Source organism: Mytilus edulis, chromosome 8, assembly GCF_963676685.1.
Source record: "Mytilus edulis chromosome 8, xbMytEdul2.2, whole genome shotgun sequence".
Lineage (NCBI taxonomy): Eukaryota > Metazoa > Mollusca > Bivalvia > Mytilida > Mytilidae > Mytilus > Mytilus edulis.
In genome coordinates, this window is record NC_092351.1 from 69,964,210 (window position 1) to 69,983,458 (window position 19,249).

The window sequence follows — 19,249 nt, forward strand, 5'->3', positions numbered from 1 at the left end:
GCTGCCCTCAAGACACATTGGTGGCCTTCAACTGTTGTCTGCTCTTTGACATATTCACCATTTCCATTCTCAATTTTATTGATCAATAAACCAGGAGGTGAAGGTCAGATGAACCATGCCAGAGAAACATTTACACCTTACAATCAATCTGTGCATTACATATAGTTGACCTATTGCTTTTATTGTCTTAGAAACAAACTAAACCAAGAAAAACTTACCCATTGACCAATGTACCATGAAAATGAGGTCAAGGTCAGATGATACCTGCCATACAGACATATCCACCTTTCAAGCCTTCCATACAGCAAATTAGGTGACCTATTGGTTATATTTAAGAAAAACAGGCCAAACACAAAACCTTAACACTGAGCAATGAACCATGAAAATGAGGTCAATGTCAAATAAAACCTGTGTGACTGATATGTTCATCATATAAGATTTCAATACACTAAATATAGTTGACCTTTTGAATATAATAGTATTTGAAAAAAAGACAAAAATTCAAAAACTTTACTAAGACCAAAAAACCTTGAAAATGAGGTCAAGGTCAGATGACACTTGCCAGCTGGACATGTACACATTACAATCATTCCATATATCAAATATAGGAGATCTATCAGATAATCTTATAGTATCTGATATTATATGGAATTAACCACAAAAACTTTACCATGTTCACTGATCCAGGAAATGAGGTCAGGGTCAAATGAAAACTATCTGACGGGCATTAAGACCTTGCTAGGTATGCACATATTTAATAAAGCATTTTACTCATTATAAGAAAGAAATTAACATTACAAAAAGCTTAACTTTTTTGGCAAGTAGTCATGTGCACTGAACCATGAAAATGAGGTCAAGGACAATGGACATATGACAGACAGAAACTTCATAACATAATGCATCTATATACAAAGTATGAAGCATCCAGGTCTTCCACCTAAAATATAAAGCTTTGAAGAAGTTAGCTTACGCTATGCCGCCATCAGATCAATATTCATATCGGGAGCTTCCTACAACAGAAGTTGAAGGCACAACAAAAAGTCAGACCAAAGGGCAGAAAACAACCTGACAACTGGCCATGATTTTATAAATTCATTCTTTTTGCTGTGTAGTATAAAGATTCAATATTACTCCGAGATGAAGAACAGAAAATGTAGTCCTGTTTGTTGCTTTGGAAATTGTCTGGTGTTGGTAGACATCTTTTGCTATATGAATTAATATTCCTACTACTGAATTTAAAGGTAAAAGATGAATGATTAAAATACTTCAAATTTTTTTTTATTTCATAATTAAACAAAGATTTCAACTCCATCAGATAAAGATGACACATAGTTTTGAATTCAATTTCGTCAAGTGAGCAATTTCATAAAATATACAATGTACATGTATTTTGAATAATAGAAGTGGCTCCAATGACAAAAAAAGTTTTCCTTAAAAATTTTAAAACTGCACTGTCGGTTAGGATTTAGGCGACTTCTTTTTAGCTGCATCCATGAGAATTCTAATTCGTTCAATGTTGCTGGTTGTTGATTTAAGTCTGCTACTTGTATCATCAGATAGTTCAGATGTATTTAAAGAATCACTTGAATCATCTTTTGAAACTCCTGAATAGTTATTTCCCTTGTTGGGAGAGTAGTTCCCCTTTAATAATAAAGTACTGGGTGAAGATGTCTTCTGATGACTAAACAATGAAGGACAATCAGATTCTGATGATGATGTCAAAGTTTTTTGTGATGATTTATAGCTTGGACTGCTTGGAGAACACACACTCATTGAATTTTTGTTGAAATATGAATTTTCATGTGATTGAGTGTCTTTTGAGAGCATGATCTCTGGACTTTTTAGCATAGGCATATTCATTGAACTTTTCCTTGGTGATGCAGACTGTAAAATTTGAGATAAATTAATGGCAGGAGTTGTTGGAGCAGTTTGATAATTCTCTACAAGCGATGTATTCTGTGATATACTAGGAGATTCACTGATGTCAGACTGATATGGTGTAGTAGGGGCTGTAGCAAAGTTTTCACCAAATGATGCATTAAAAGATCTTGGTGAAACTGCACCTGTTAGTGAATCTCCCATAGAAAAAGATGCTCCACTCTTGTTAGGAGACAAGTTATCTAAAGTGGTCACTTCATTCATGTAGTTGCTCAATTCTTCCACTTTCGTGCTCATCTTCTCTATTTCCGTCAATTTTTTTTGTTTAGGCTTATTCAGTTTCCCATACTGAAGCATTTTACCTGCTGGCACTAGTATTACATCAGAATCTGAATCGTAATATTTGATGCATGACCTTATTGAACGTCCAACTGAAATATCTTTATCGGAGTTATCCTCAGCTGCCTTCTGACTATTAGAAGGCTTCTGATTGGCTGTAGTGTTATAATTCTCATCGTTGTCACCACATGGCACTTTCTGTTCATCTGCCATTGCAGCCATCTTCAGTTTTTCCAGTAAATATGACGGAGTCTTCAGTAAGGTTCGTCTCCCAGTAGGAGTAGATGATATTGCTGATTCTGACACATAACCAGACGATATTGCTGGTTCTGATGTACGACTAGATGATATTGCTGGTTCTGATGTACGATTTGATATTGCTGGTTCTGACGTACGACTTGATGATATTGCTGGTTCTGACATACGACCTGCTGATATCGCTGGTTCAGACATATTACTAGATGATATTTTATTTGTCTGGTTCTTACATATGGACATAGATTCTGCAGTTCTTGTTACTGGTTTGTCTGATTTCTGCCTATCTTTATTAGATCCTGAAAGATACATATATACAATTACATTATTGAATGAACTAATCAATTAATATAATAAACAAATGTAGATTATTTTCCCGTACAGTATTCATGTACAATTTCTTTTTCATTTTATATTGCGAGTTTTCAATGATTTAACAATAAATTGTGTTTTTCATAACTAAAATGTCTAAGGACACACCAATTAAATTCTTTGTTGGACAGACCTGTCCACATATTTTTCTTTACAGATTTTTTCTCCTTTCAAATATTCCCACTTCCAGAATAGTTATTGTGTCTACTTCCTGCAATGTTTTTTTTATATTGTAAATAAAAACCAATAATCACTAAAGTGTTTTAGTGAACATCAAATTGAGACCCTAGAAACAGTTTCCAGCATTAACACAGCTTTCTTATCAATGTGAAGGACGATTCTTCTCACAATCCTGTTGAATTAAGCTGTTAGATTTAACAGAAATTTGAAGATGTATGCGCTAATACAGACATCTTTCAGGAAAACTATCCATATCCACTACATTTCTATGCACCTGTCCTAAATCAAGAGCCTGTAAATCAGTAGTTGTAGTTTGTTGGTGTGGTTCATAGGTGTATATTATAGACTAGACTGTTGGTGTGGTTCATAGGTGTATATTATAGACTAGACTGTTGGTGTGGTCATAGGTGTATATTATAGACTAGACTGTTGGTGTGGTCATAGGTGTATATTATAGACTAGACTGTTGGTGTGGTCATAGGTGTATATTATAGACTAGACTGTTGGTGTGGTTCATAGGTGTATATTATAGACTAGACTGTTGGTGTGGTTCATAGGTGTATATTATAGACTAGACTGTTGGTGTGGTCATAGGTGTATATTATAGACTAGACTGTTGGTGTGGTTCATAGGTGTATATTATAGACTAGACTGTTGGTGTGGTCATAGGTGTATATTATAGACTAGACTGTTGGTGTGGTTCATAGGTGTATATTATAGACTAGACTGTTGGTGTGGTCATAGGTGTATATTATAGACTAGACTGTTGGTGTGGTTCATAGGTGTATATTATAGACTAGACTGTTGGTGTGGTTCATAGGTGTATATTATAGACTAGACTGTTGGTGTGGTCATAGGTGTATATTATAGACTAGACTGTTGGTGTGGTCATAGGTGTATATTATAGACTAGACTGTTGGTGTGGTTCATAGGTGTATATAGACTGTTGGTGTGGTTCATAGGTGTATATTATAGACTAGACTGTTGGTGTGGTCATAGGTGTATATTATAGACTAGACTGTTGGTGTGGTCATAGGTGTATATTATAGACTAGACTGTTGGTGTGGTTCATAGGTGTATATTATAGACTAGACTGTTGGTGTGGTCATAGGTGTATATTATAGACTAGACTGTTGGTGTGGTCATAGGTGTATATTATAGACTAGACTGTTGGTGTGGTTCATAGGTGTATATTATAGACTAGACTGTTGGTGTGGTTCATAGGTGTATATTATAGACTAGACTGTTGGTGTGGTCATAGGTGTATATTATAGACTAGACTGTTGGTGTGGTTCATAGGTGTATATTTATATTATAGACTAGACTGTTGGTGTGGTCATAGGTGTATATTATAGACTAGACTGTTGGTGTGGTTCATAGGTGTATATTATAGACTAGACTGTTGGTGTGGTTCATAGGTGTATATTATAGACTAGACTGTTGGTGTGCTTCATAGGTGTATATTATAGACTAGACTGTTGGTGTGCTTCATAGGTGTATATTATAGACTAGACTGTTGGTGTGGTCATAGGTGTATATTATAGACTAGACTGTTGGTGTGGTTCATAGGTGTATATTATAGACTAGACTGTTGGTGTTCCTGTTTGAATTGTTTTATACTAGTCATTTTATGGTCCTTAACAGCTTGCTGTTTGGTGTGATCAAAGGATCCTTGTTGAAGGCCATTATAACACCTATAATAGTTAACTTTAAATACATTGTGATTGGATGAAAAGTTGTCTCATTGATATTCTACCCCATCTGATTAAGATACAAAGTGCCAAAAAGACAAAGAAAAACAAGAATGTGTCCATAGTACACAGATGCCCCACTCGCACTATCATTTTACATGTTCAGTGGACCGTGAAATTAGGGTTAATACTTTAATTTGGCGTTAAAATTAGAAAGATCATATCATAGGGAACATGTGTACTAAGTTTCAAGTTGATTGGACTTCAACTTCATCAAAAACTTTAATAAAAACTTTAACCTGAGCTTTGCACTATCTTTTTCTTTGTTCAGTGGACCGTGCAATTGGGGTCAAAACTTTAATTTGGCATTAAAATTAGAAAGATCATATCATGGGGAACATGTGTACTTTTCAAGTTGATTGGACTTTAACTACATCAAAAACTACCTTGACCAAAAACTTTAACCGAAGCAGGACAAACAGACACATGGACGAACAAACGAACAAACGAACAAACGGAGGCACAGACCAGAAAACATAATGCCCCTCTACTATCGAAGGTGAGGCATAAAAATGAGAAAACCAATTTAAAGCAGACCCAGACATCCAATATATAACACATAAAACTAAAAGTGCACACATCAAAGAACAGCATGAAACTCTAAAAACTTGTGGAGAAATCAGCTGTTCTGTAGGATGAGCAGTTCTTGCTTCTAGCAAGACACCTGTTGTGATGTTAGTCATAAGTCGTCTGTAGAGGGAGGAAAGACATCCATGACAATTCAATGCAAATCATTTAAGGCAGTTGAAATAATTATTGTATTATTCAGTTTAAGATCTGATGTCCTCAGAAAGTAACAGTAATACTGTATAAGAACTCATAAATATTCTGCAATCACAAGTGTAGATATAATTACATGTCTATATGAATAGAACCACTTCAGAAGTTGATAAATTAAAGAAATGTCAAAAGTTCAAGTGGTTACTAAAGTTTCATACCATCTTGTTTTGATCAATATTGTTGGAACCTATGAATTTATGTATACAAAACACTAATATAATCACTCGCCTTTACTTTTCAAGTTTCACCTAAAAAAAATTGCAAATTATTTTTTTGATTAAAATGATTAAATCACTCACTCGCCCCAATTTCTGGAGGGGAAATAATACCAGAAGACCTATATCTTGCTTTTTGACTCCGTCACAACGAGACAAAAATCTTTTGAAGACGGTTCAATAACTGAAAATGGATGTATGTGCTTTAAGACTGGTCAATATAATTAATTCTAAAGCCATCCCATACAAATATTTTATAGTTCTTTTTCCATTAAAGTCTTCTTACTAATTCAGAGAGGAATATTACAATAACAAGTATTCTGAGAGAATTGCAGCAATACATAATCCCCATCTGGTTAAAAACTCATTGTACAAGAACAAAAAGCTGACTTGATCTCTAACTTGTCATGTGGGAACTATAAAAACTAATATAAAATCAATATCTTCAGGAATGATGAAAAATACCTGACCGCAGGATAGAAGGACAGACAAGAGTGCAAACTTATAATCCCCTTTGACTTTGTTTGTAGGGGACTCATAATCAAAAATAAGATTACCCCCTAATCCTTCATGCCATATAGATGCATTGCTGTATTTCACATCCAAGCCTATGATCCCTCTGCAGTTTTCATTGAATCCAGAGGAGTCCTTATTGAAGTCATGATCATCTGGTGGTCCTCTGTTGTAACGGTGTCTGTTGTATCTGCGACTGTCTCTGCTGGCTAATAAGCCTGATAAATTTTCAAATGCAACAGGAAGTTTGTGGGCATTGTTCTGAATTATAAGAAATAATACATCATTAAATGTTAACAAAACTAAATAATTAGGATGAAATCAGGGAGCTTTGTTTTTTCCACTTTATTTGGATTCATAAAAACCAAGCTAAGCTAATTATCAAGTGGGTGAAATAAAAGGAAGTCAAAATATAAATTTCACTGTTTTGCTAATTAAATAATTTAAATCTTAAATTAAACCTACAGGTTTAGTCAAAATTGGGAGTGTTTTATTTACAATGCTACATATAGCTTGATTCCATCCCTCATCAAATTAAGAAATAATTCATGGAAGCCATAGATTTGTTGGAAATTTACACATGGCCTGGGCCGTGATATTCGAATTTTATCCTGAGCGTTAGCGAGGGATAAAATTAACGAATATCACGGCCCAGGCCATGTGTAAATTTACAACAAATCTATGGCTTCCATGAATTATTTCGATTCTAATAGGACAAATACGATCATTAAAAAACTGAAGCGATGATGGGTATACCGTGTGTGTGGCTGTTCTATTTTACCCATTTTTCGATAAATGTAAAACAAATTTAATAAACCTGCATGAATGATTTCTTAACTAACCGCTAGAAAAAAAATGTGATTCCTTTTGTTACTTCTCAGTAAACCCAACATTTGCAATTTTAAATTTACATTTTTTATCGTAAGCTACCGTCAAATTCACTGTTGACATGTTGTAACCAAGGAGCCGCCATGTTGGCTTGCTGAAATCAGTAAATGTGCGAATAATGCAATAGAACAGAAAACAAGCAACACCTACCTCAATAATTTATTTTAATGCAATTGTATCCGAGTTTAGAAGGTAAACGCAATAGAAAAACCTTCAGCTTTGACGTTTTCATACGTATGACGTCATGTTTTGAAATGACGTTAATGCGCCAAAATCATTACTGGAATTTCGCGGAATTTTAATTTATTTTGTTTTTGTCCATTTTTCCGTTCTCTAATGTGTAAATTCTTTTTGTTATGCGTCAGAATCAGAATAAATGTTCTGTAGGGTTTTATTCAATTGTAATTGTTAACACAGCGAAATCCACAACCGTTTACACATAGGTTACGATACATGTGGATTTACGTGGGAGGCATATTTAAACAGCCATTTGTGTACATCTTGGAGTCTGCGCTAAGTATAGATATATCGAGAATTTTATCACGGTATTGTTTACAAAGCGAAAGAAGCACGTCATATTAGAATTAAAATTTTACTTTATAATCTCCAGTACAACATCGATTTTCAACACATTTTTAGTCCTACATGTTTTTTTTGCAATTTAGTAGAAATTATGTAAATTATAGAAACCTATAAATTATTTTTGCAAATAAATCAATGTAAAGCTTCCAACCAAATATGAAATCATTCTGTTTAGTAGACAAAGTTTGTTTTTTTTAACCAATCATGGTGTCCAACATTTGAGCTAACTGGTAAACAATCATATGTATCATTACAAAATAAAACACAGTAGATGATTAGAGTGATTAAACAAAACAAAAATAACAAAAAAGATTTGTTCACACTTGTAAACTATAAGTAATTTAAATGCTGATTAAATAGAATCAAATTCAAATGTCTCTGACAACTTTTCCAGCAGTTATGAAAGCTTATTGGATAATTTGTAGTAATTTAAAGATGCTAAAGATGTCTCATTTACACAATAAAAAAACATTGGCTGCAGTAGCATGCTTACAGACGAAGAAGAAGGATTGAGATGTTTAGGATATTTCAGCCACAAAGGATTACTGCATTTTCATGATTTTAAACGAACTATGTGTTTGGTAATGTTGATGCTTTGAGTCTTCATAAGAGGTTAATAAAGATACCTAAAGTGTTTTCTTTATAACAAAGGAATATATCGAGATTAGACAAATAGTTCAGTAAAGAACTTTAATAATTGTTATAAATATCAATTTTATTAAAAAAAAACATTTCTTCTTAAAATATACATGGTAAAATTAATGATCTTAATACCTTTTGTGTACACTAAACCCACACAAGTCCTACATAGACTATCAACTGCATGTAGACAAACATGATTCAAACTACATGTAAAATTTGAGTTTTATCCATAGGAACGTAATTGTGTTTAGTTTAAGAGTGAATTACATTATTCAAACACAACACAGAGTTTAGGTCAATGTGAACACGGCCTAACATTATTCACAAAACAGTCTTTGGAAGACACTGTAGCCTAGAGAAAATATGGTTTCAAGTAGTACCTGAGAAAAGTGAGAGGGAAATTTTTGTTGCACATATGGACAAAAAATTGTGGTTTTATTGAAAGAAATGAATGTCTTCCACTCTGACAAATAGAATCAAATGAACTTTATTACTTCCTTTAATTTAACTTTTTATAATTATAATTTTTGTCATTAACTATACCTGGCATTTTTTCACATCTTCTTTTGAGGCCTCCCTAACTTGTGCCAAGTAAACATCAACTCCTGCAATGAATTCTCCCATCATCTTCTCCATCAAAGTATGCCGCAATTGTATCAAATGATGAACTTCTTTTATGGCTATTTTCAGTAAATTTTTAGGTAATGGTCGCTGCATCCAAACTTCTTGATCTTCCTGCAATCAGAATTGAATATTGAGTATTATTATAATTTTATCTATGAACATGTATAAAAATGTGACATTGATCATAATATTCTATACATCCTTCTATCCATAAACATTTCCAGAAATTTATCAATGAAATATATGCTCAGATATTCAAGTTACCAAATGATATAATACTTGTCAAGAAAATTACATAACTTTTGCAAGATATATGTTCTAAAAATGTCAATGCTGTCATTTTTAAAGCCATCCTTAAAAATTGGAGTTATCTTCCTTTGTCCAGATTTTAGTTGAATCACACTGATTTTGATTAAAGACTTTTTTTCTGAATTTTCTTTTATCAAGTTAAAATAATGATCCAAATTCTTTGCTTAGAAGACTTGAAGGTCTAATACAACAAACCTTTCATATTGGTGGATATCTTTATTTCTCTGAAGTTTGATCAATAATTTAAATATTACTTTTTTCATATGCTGCCAGCAGATTTGGTTTTACCAAATTACCATATAAATCATTAATACATAACATACCTTTTTCAAATTCTCTCTTATCTTTAAATTGTTAACCATATCTTCGGGAAGACCAAGGTGGTCAAACAAAGAACATGAGAGACCAGTTACCCACTTAGGCCAACTTCCATTGTGATAAAGTTTGTATACAAATACTTCTGCAACCTGTAAAAAAGAAAATGTCAATTCTATTATAAAAATATAGATTTTCCTTAAGTAATGTCATTCTCCTTACTATGCCATGAATATACAACTCAATAGACATGATGAGATTGTCAGCAAACTTAACACACTTTAAATTTGCAAACTTTCAGTAAGTGCCAACCTGCTTGTGAATTATTCCCATACAGTTTTTTTCTATGGTCGGGTTGTTGTCTCTTTGGCACATTCCCCATTTCCATTCTCAATTTTATTAAATAATAAAGGTAGTGGTATACCACTGATCAAAAGTCAATGAATTAAGCAAAAATATATTCCAGTTACCAACTAAAACCAAGGGTAACACATTAAATCAACTTTAAGAGGAAAAACAAAGGAACAGCAAAAATACTGATCTGCAACAAAATGTTGATTTACATATACAATGTAAATCAACACTACAAGCACTTCGTATGCAGTCATAATCAACAGACAAGACAAGTGCAATCAAATTCAACATAACAAACAATACTGCAATGAAATGTTCTATATACTGACCTGTGTATCAAATATGTTAACCAGTTTAACGTCAAACTGATGATGTAACATATCTGAAGGAAACCTACAGTCGTGCATCACCTGAAATTATAGAATAAAGCAGAAACATATACATGTAGTAGATAAAAAATTTCTGTGTGCAAATTTTCAAAATCATTAACAATTTGGAATTGCATATTTATTGTTTGTCGACACTTTGTCAATTGATTACTATAGTAGCAAATTAAGTTTGTGGTACATGAGACAATTACTGACACTTATCTGAAAGACCCAAGACAAGAATGTCCTTATTAAAGATTAAAAAGAATTAAGAATTTTAATATGATTGCCTAACTAATTAATCTTTGTAACCATCAGTCAGAAGAGTTATGGATTCTCCATCTTGTTATTAATGATTGATTGGAATATAGAACATCAAGGATGTTAGGAACACTATTCAATTGAACTTGCAACCATGGATGACTCAAACCTCAGATAAGTTGAACAGTTATTCTGGTGCGGCCCTTTGAACTTCAACATATCAAACTATCCCAATGGTTAAAGCCACAAGAACAAAACACAATATCATAGAACTGGAATAACTACCATTTATAATAAAATTATTTACCTTCGAAAGTCTTGGATCTTCAAAAATAGATTTCAAACCTAAATCCCAACAATTAGGTCCCAAAGATAAAACATCAAATACAAATACATCTATGGTGGTAGCAACCTGCAAATAAAAATCAAACAAAAATATAATTGTCTCTAGAGAGCTTTACATCATCACAATATCCAGGTACTTGTGTGCAATATCAACCGGTTGTACACAATGAACTACATAAGTTTCAAATATGTAAGATACTGCTTGACATAGTCTATCCTTTATTTGACTATATATAAATATCTATCTATCAGCAAGTTTTAGCTTGAGGGGAAATTCTAAGAAGCAATTGAACATATCCAGATAGCCGAAAGAAAGGAGTCTGGTGGTTGTGGTTTATATGGTTTGCGGCATTGTTTACAAACATTTTGACAGTTTCTTTACTCCTTGTTACATGGGTTACTTGTTTATTAGATTGTACAGAAAGCTGTATTTGTCAGTCATATAAATAATCTGATATAGTAATTATCTTTCCGACTCTTTGAACTCATATGACCATTCTATACCAAAAAAAGCATTAGGATTACATCAACCATTAAAATAACAATGTAAAATATTTGATTTTAAATTTCAGTGTTTTACCTGAACTAATGACAATTTCCCATCTCGTCCAATGCACACACCTGAGAAAGACACTCCAACCTCGGACTGCTCCTTTATATGACTAATCTGTAAACAGAAATTTAAAGTGTTCCATTATTCATTGTAATGAACATAACTTTAGATACCTTTCATTACTTAAGGATTTTAACAAGCCTTTGTCAAACACTAGATTTACAACTGTCAATGGTACCACTGTAGATTGTAATGATGGTTTAAGCTACAGGCAACTGCTATACATGTAACATGAACCTGGTATGAGGACAGTATATAAGAAAAGTATAGATATACTATGTTTGAGTCCTTGTAAAGGAATGGAAATAAAAACTCAGCATTTTTTCCATTGTACTCTAGAATGGTTAAAGTGAGACTAACAATATTCATACTTGATTTGTGATTAGTGGTGACAAGCATATTGTATAGGTTTCATATCAGTTGGTTGGGAAAAACATAAGTTAGAGAACGGAAACAAACTTTGGAATGTAAGGACCTACAAGGGTAAAACTCAACGCCCTCTTCACTACGGCAGGAGCATAAAAAGTATAAAGATACTATGTATGGGTATTTATAAGAACAGCATACTGCATATGTTTTATATCGCATTTTGTAAACTTTTTTGTGCATTAGAACAACCTGTTGACAAATAAAGGGAATTTTACCAATAACTATTATGAAAAGAAGAATATTATATATTTAAGAAGTTTTATTCTGTTTTAGGAATATTATAAATGAGACATTTACCCGTGGGCATGGTTGTCACTGCTTGTTACTGGAGAGGATTCAGTTAATAGATTCTACAAAATCACACCAAAGACTAATTTCAGGTGAAAAATTTCATATCCCCGGAAGAGTCTACACAAGTTTTGTAGAGATGGATCAAGATGGGTCAAGATTTGGGGATGAACAAAGTGTGAAACCGTGGTCACAGAAGTGATACCTAAGTATTGCTGTCAGGTTTAACAATACATACATTTTAATTTTCCTATGTTAAAATATCTTACCGCATCATGGAATCTTTGATTGATTTTAGATAAGTAGATACAGTCTTCAAAATCTAGAGTTTCTTGATCACTGCTTGAATCATAGTCAGAACTTTTATTAGCTACAACAGAAAGAAAATCAGTAGATGATAGATGGCATACATGAAACTCTTCATAAAACAAGTAATTTATTATAACATTATAGATTTATAAGAAGTTCATTTTAATGTCTTAAGAGAAAAAAACATAAGAGTAGCATTTTTTTGGTTCAGCAGGAGCTTCCTATGTTTTGGTATACACAGATTTGCCTTTTATTTTATGTCAAATGAATCAATGGGTTGAACTCATCCTTTTTGTCGAGCCTTCGACTTTAGCCGAAAAAGCGAGACTAAGCGATCCAACATTCCGTCGTCATCGTTGTCAGCGGCGGCGGCGTCCACAAATATTCACTCTGTGGTTAAAGTTTTTGAAATTTGAATAACTTTCTCAAACAATCCTGGATTTCTACCAAACTTGGACAGAAGCTTGTTTATGATCAAAAGATAGTATCCAGAAGTAAATTTTGTAAAAATAAAATTCCATTTTTTCCGTATTTTACTTATAAATGGACTTAGTTTTTCTGCCGGGAAATATAACATTCACTCTGTGGTTAAAGTTTTTAAAATTTTAATAACTTTCTTAAACTATCCTGGGTTGGTACCAAACTTGGACAGAAGCTTGTTTATGATCAAAAGATAGTATCCAGAAGTAAATTTTGTAAAAATAAAATTCCATTTTTTCCGTATTTTACTTATAAATGGACTTAGTTTTTCTGCCGGGAAATATAACATTCACTCTGTGGTTAAAGTTTTTAAAATTTTAATAACTTTCTTAAACTATCCTGGGTTGGTACCAAACTTGGACAGAAGATTGTTTATGATCATAAGATAGTATCCAGAAGTAAATTTTGTAAAAAAAAAAAATCCATTTTTCTGTATTTTACTTTTAAATGGATTTAGATTTTCTGCCAGGAAACGTTAACAATACATTCACTCAGTGTGCAGTTAAATTTTTTAAACATTTATTACATAAACTATCCTGGATTTTTACCAAACTTTGACAGAAGCTTCTTACAATCAAAAGATAGTATCAACAGGAATATTTTATTGATTTGTTTCCTCATTTTTGTTGAGCTTGTGATAAACAGAAAGAGTAGGCAAGACACTGGGTTCCGCGGAATCCTTACAATTTTTTTTATAGTGTAAACCTTATAGTTTAGTCAAATTAAAAACAATTAAAATTGTTATTTAAAATAGTTCAAATAAACATAAATCAACCTTTTTTCATACTTGTTAAAGTCTGATATATCAAAGAAACATCACAGATCTTTTTAAATTTCCTAAGCATTTTCAGTATAGAAATCTTAATTATTATGGCTGAAATTTCAGTTTCCATGACAACAAACCTGGTTTTGGAACATCTCCAGTACTGTGTTCTTCATTGACAACCTTTTTCAACAGATAATTTGATGGCTCAAAATCTACCAATCCTTTTAAATGGGATGGAGTGTATTTGGTATGAAGCAGTCGTGTTCCATGCTCTCTGTTGATAAAAAGATTATTGTTAAAATCAAAACAGTTACCATAGGTTCACCTACATGTAAGGGGTTTGGTTAAACATCTCACTGGGTGGGGATTCTCTTTAATAAAACTCTTAGTATACTTCACCTGTAAATACAACAGATTATTCTTAAATTAACTAACAAGTCAGGAGCATGCAATTCAGTGGTTGTTTTCAAATATAATATTTGTATTTTATAAAATGTAAGTCAGGCTATTAGTTCAAGTTGAATTCTTTTAGCCGTCAGTTGTGCCATATGGGGTTTGCTCTTTGTTGAAGGCTGTACATTACCTATAGTCGCTTTTTTATTTCACAGTGAAATTGTAGATGTATTGTCTGATTGACAGACAAGGACCAAAAGGTTATGCTGTACCTTGATACTCACGAACACCAATGCAAAATAACAGATTACATGTAATTCATTACACTGATTCTTAATTAAAACCACATTAAATCTGATAAGCATTAGCAACCTTTTATCTGGAAGCATTCTATCATTATTTTCCACTTTCTTGCATTCCTCTTCCAGAACCTCAACTGAAATAAACATAGGAAATAAATGTATGATTGGTTGCAAAAAATTATACTTAACACGTAATGAAATAGGGATCAAAATCTAAATTGTTATCCAAAAGTAATAGGAAACCTTAATAATGTTGCCCTTTTTCTCATAATTGTTGCCAAGCATTGGAACTTAACATTTTGGCTTCTCTTTTCTAGAAACTATATACATGATATATGTATAACAGTACTAGTCATGCCAGTAGTCTTTATAAAAACGAATATTAATAAAACTTTACCAAAGACAGATTGTGACGAACTTCATTGTGTGATTTTTATCTTTTATTAACTATTTCCTTATTATTCATAAATTGTAATTCATGAAAGACAGCTCACTATCTTATTTTCATTGCTTATAAATTGTATAAAAGTCACCCTAATTAGCACCCCAGTCATTCATTTCCGCGCCAGGTAAAAATTGTGTGACAGGTAGCACATGGTTTTTTCATACAGGTAAAGTGGTTAGGCAGAGCACATCTAGATTTTGATGTGAACAGACGTTTTGTCTGCTGCAGTTCATATATTTGGTGATATCTCATAATTTTCAATTCAGGAAATGGAGTTTCACAGGACAATATAATGAATTTGCTCAGGTAAGAACATTTATTTATATTTTTGAAGGTGTTATCATTTAGTTGTCATTTTGACATATCAAACAGACCCGGAGACTATTCATTCACGTGGCGGTCGATTTATGGTTTGAAATATTGTTTTCATTTGATTATAAATTTATTTGGGGTTCAATTATTTGTTTTAGGGGTTGGTCCAAGCAGTATTAATGCTCAGTTTTGGAGTGGCAACATTTAAATGGTCAGGCAACTTACGTCCCATTTATTGACACAGATTTTCCCAAATACCAGTTGTGAGGTTTAGTTTAACGTATCATACAACGGCCAATATATATGGATATATTATGTTATGTGGCAGAAATTACGTATCTGCGTTTATAGAAGGTGTGTTTAGCTTCACCGGAAGTTGGTGTTAGTTTTACCAGAAGTCTGTGTTTGATTTACCGGAAGTGGCATATCAATATAAAAGCTGCCATTAGCATGATAAGTGAAATATATTTAATAAGTGAATATATAGTAAGCCATACATCTTATTGATGTTACAAGTGTATACAAGTCAATATTAAATAGTGAAAAGTTTGGTAAAGTGAAAGTTTACAATAATACAATCTGAAGTATCAACGTCCTAGATCTTGACCGCAAACAGAGTGTACAGTAGCAGATGTGATGAGACATTTTTCTGATTAGTTTCAATTTATACTAACTAACATTTCAGTTGTTTATTTTGTTTATTTGTATTCATTTGCATGTTTTAATTATGTTTAGTTTTGTTTGATTTTGTTTAGTTTTGTTTTAGTAAAATATTATATTTTACTTGTGTTTCAATGAATATTGGCCAACTGAAAATCGGATTATCCTACGTCTTTACACAGATCATTTGAATAACAAAGGATTAATGCACATTTCTTACTGTTTGTTATATCATCCTGGAAGAACGTCTGCAGTCCATTCAACTTTTTACCAGTATCAGGAATAATCACTGCAAAATAAAATAAACCTCAATTTATACTTGTATTTTGCACTTTAGTGCATGTGTTCTAATTTTTTTATACATAACTGTATGTATGTCATTGTATATTTGATAAATGGAAACAGTCGTTCATGGAGTGTTACAAATGTATATATAAGTGCTTTGCCAGCACTTGTAATTTTCTACATGTACAAAACTTTTTACAGACGATATGTTTCTGATTTAATTTAAAAAACATTTCATAAGTGAAATTTGCCAAAGCAAAAATAAATTTCCAAAACTGTAAATTCAGAAATTATTGTGTGTATTTATTATTGCAATTTTGTCTAATTTTTAAACTAAAATGTGATTTTAGATTTTGCGATATTGAGAAAAATCATGTTCAATTCATATAAAAAAAAATCAAAATGAGAGTTTAAATTATGGTGATTGCCCTGACACATATTTTGCTATAAATGAATAATAAAAACAATGAAATTATTTCTGAATTTACAATATTATTATTGTCATGTTTGATCCCATGATCAACAGACATTTTTGGGTGTCTTTATTGTCTAATTGATCATACTCAATTCATAATAAAAACTAATTGGTAGTTTAAAATGTTAAAGTGTTAAAATGTATTTTTACTTGGGACCTTAACTTGCAACATTTACTGCAGTTTCATAACAACACAATTTACAAAATGGAGAAATCTCCAATGAAACAGTTATTATATGTCATGTATTTAAGGAATATTGCTGGGAATATTGCTGAAACTAAGGGTCATCAGTAATGACCAGATGAAGCAAAAAGTTTTGAAAGAGATCATTTAGTAGATTGCACAAGGTCATAACTTTCTCGACTGTTTATGACGTCTTTTCACGAAATCCATTGGATGTTGGATGTGTACAGATTGATAATTTAGATGTTTAGTCTTGGATGCATATTTTTTTTATTAGTTGTTAGAGGCTTTTTCAGATCTGTACCTAGTGTCTTCTTGTTGTTGGGATGTACAAGCACCCGTCCATGTTCACTTGTATTTTTATCCATCTGATGACTTAAGCCTTTTTCAACTGTTTTTAATAGTTCGTTCTTATGTTGTACTGTTATACCACTGTCCCAGGTTCGGGAGGGTTGGGATCCCACTAACATGTTTAACCCCACCACATTCTGAATGTATGTGCCTGTCCCAAATCAGGAGCCTGTAATTGAGCGGTTGCCATTTGTTAAAGTGTTACGTACTTTCTCGTTTGAATTGTTTTCCATTGTCATTTAGGGGCCATTTATAGCTGACTATGCGGTGTGGGCTTTGCTCATACATTGTTGAAAGTCGTATGGTGACCTATAGTTGTTAATTTCTGTGTCATTTTGGTCAAATGTGGAGAGTTGTCTCATTGGCAATCAAACCACATCTTCTTTTTATGTTGATAGATTATGATCCAATGGGGGTGGTGGTTATGTTGGTTGGTTGGTTGTATTTTTTTCGTTCAAATTAATGCGAGTGTATTAAAGGTGCAAGATATTTTTTTCTGCATGTTTCAACCAGCTGAGCATTCTGGATGATTGTTGGTTTAATGCATCTGTCATGTCTGTATGGTCGTATGTGTTTTGTAGTTAAGACGTGAGACTTGTGTCCCTTTGTACATGTATGATGATGCATACTTGTCATGTGATGTTATCTGTCTCTTTAAAATAAAAGTGCTATGGAAATAGATGTGTTTTTGTTGCTCTTTTAAACAAATATGACTTTAGCTCATGGGGAGGCAAGTATACATGTATATCCCCCCATGTACATTTACGTAATATTAGAATTGCGTATAATTTTGCGATAATTAGATGTAGTGATACTAATGAAAACTCAAAAGGACTTTTAGTTTCCCTCTTACTGCTTATATCTTTCTCATGATTAAACAACATCTTGCATAATGGCTTCATTGGTTTTTTTTTAGTTTTTCAGTGTGAAGAAAAAAAACATCAATAACTACTTGTATAGAGTTCATGGAGTTACAGCTCTTTTAATAATGCTAGCAAGACATTTGTTTGGTTGACTTTTTAATCAACAAAGAAATATTTGTATAGGTACATGTACTAGTGAATTCTTAAAATTAATTCATTCATTGAAAAGACAACTAATCAAAACAACAGTGTGAGTCATAGAATGTTGAGAAAACCCTAAAAATAATTTGAAATAGAAGATTATTTACTTTAAATAGGTGCCGGTTTGACTAAGTGCTAATTTAACCAGGTGTCAATTTGAATTTTTCTATGGGTGACGAATTGACAGGGTGCCGATTTGACTTGTACATTGTACCTGTAACATACATACTTTTTTCAGCATGTACCATACATACTTTTTTCAGCATGTAACATAAAATACTTTTTGTTTGGCTTTATATACAAATATTTATATAACTTAGTCTTACTTAGAAGTAAACAATTAATTCACTAATTGCAATCATTTTCCCATATATTTCGCGTTTCATTCTAGATCTGATGACATTTTATTATAGAACAGAATTGGATATGCATACCCTATGAATGCCAATTTCAGAGATTTTGAACTTATCTGGATTAGAATAGCATTAAGGTGTATTTTAAATCTACCATATGTCAGATACATAAAGCTCCGAAAAGATTTGTTTACAAATAATTACAGTAAAGACATAATAAAATGTCTAAAATTATATTATAATAAAAACGTTTGCGTTGTAATAACCTTTTTGTAGAGATATCTGGTGATTCTGTTGGTCCAGAAGATGAACATATCCTTCATATGTTCGGCTATCAGTTATGATCCGTACTCTTCGACCGATGAAGTTGGCCATCGTGGCAAAATTTGAAGACAATCTGTTCCCTTCCTTGCCTGGCGGGGAAATGAGTTGAGTCCCTTTGAAATTATCTCCCTTAAAATAAATTTAGAAACGGACGGAAAGGGTAGAAAATTCCGGACTTTTATTTAATTCTAATCTTTTTAAAATAATATTGCAAATTTACACCCATTAGGGACATTAGGGTCAAG

At 32.4% G+C, this 19,249-nt stretch overlaps 1 protein-coding gene across 1 annotated transcript; it reads right to left on the reverse strand.

Moving 5' to 3' along the window:
• Positions 1–1,256: 1,256 nt before the first annotated feature.
• LOC139486152 (uncharacterized) lies at positions 1,257–19,135 on the reverse strand. The gene is made up of 12 exons (XM_071270894.1): positions 18,947–19,135; positions 16,189–16,257; positions 14,622–14,685; positions 13,994–14,130; positions 12,571–12,671; positions 11,552–11,638; positions 10,934–11,038; positions 10,327–10,407; positions 9,652–9,795; positions 8,939–9,130; positions 6,328–6,544; positions 1,257–2,771 (listed from the first exon to the last, which is right to left on the reverse strand). Exons 1-12 carry the CDS (start codon positions 19,053–19,055, stop codon positions 1,459–1,461), a joined length of 2,619 nt encoding a protein of 872 aa, XP_071126995.1. The 5' UTR covers positions 19,056–19,135; the 3' UTR covers positions 1,257–1,458.
• Positions 19,136–19,249: the final 114 nt, after the last annotated feature.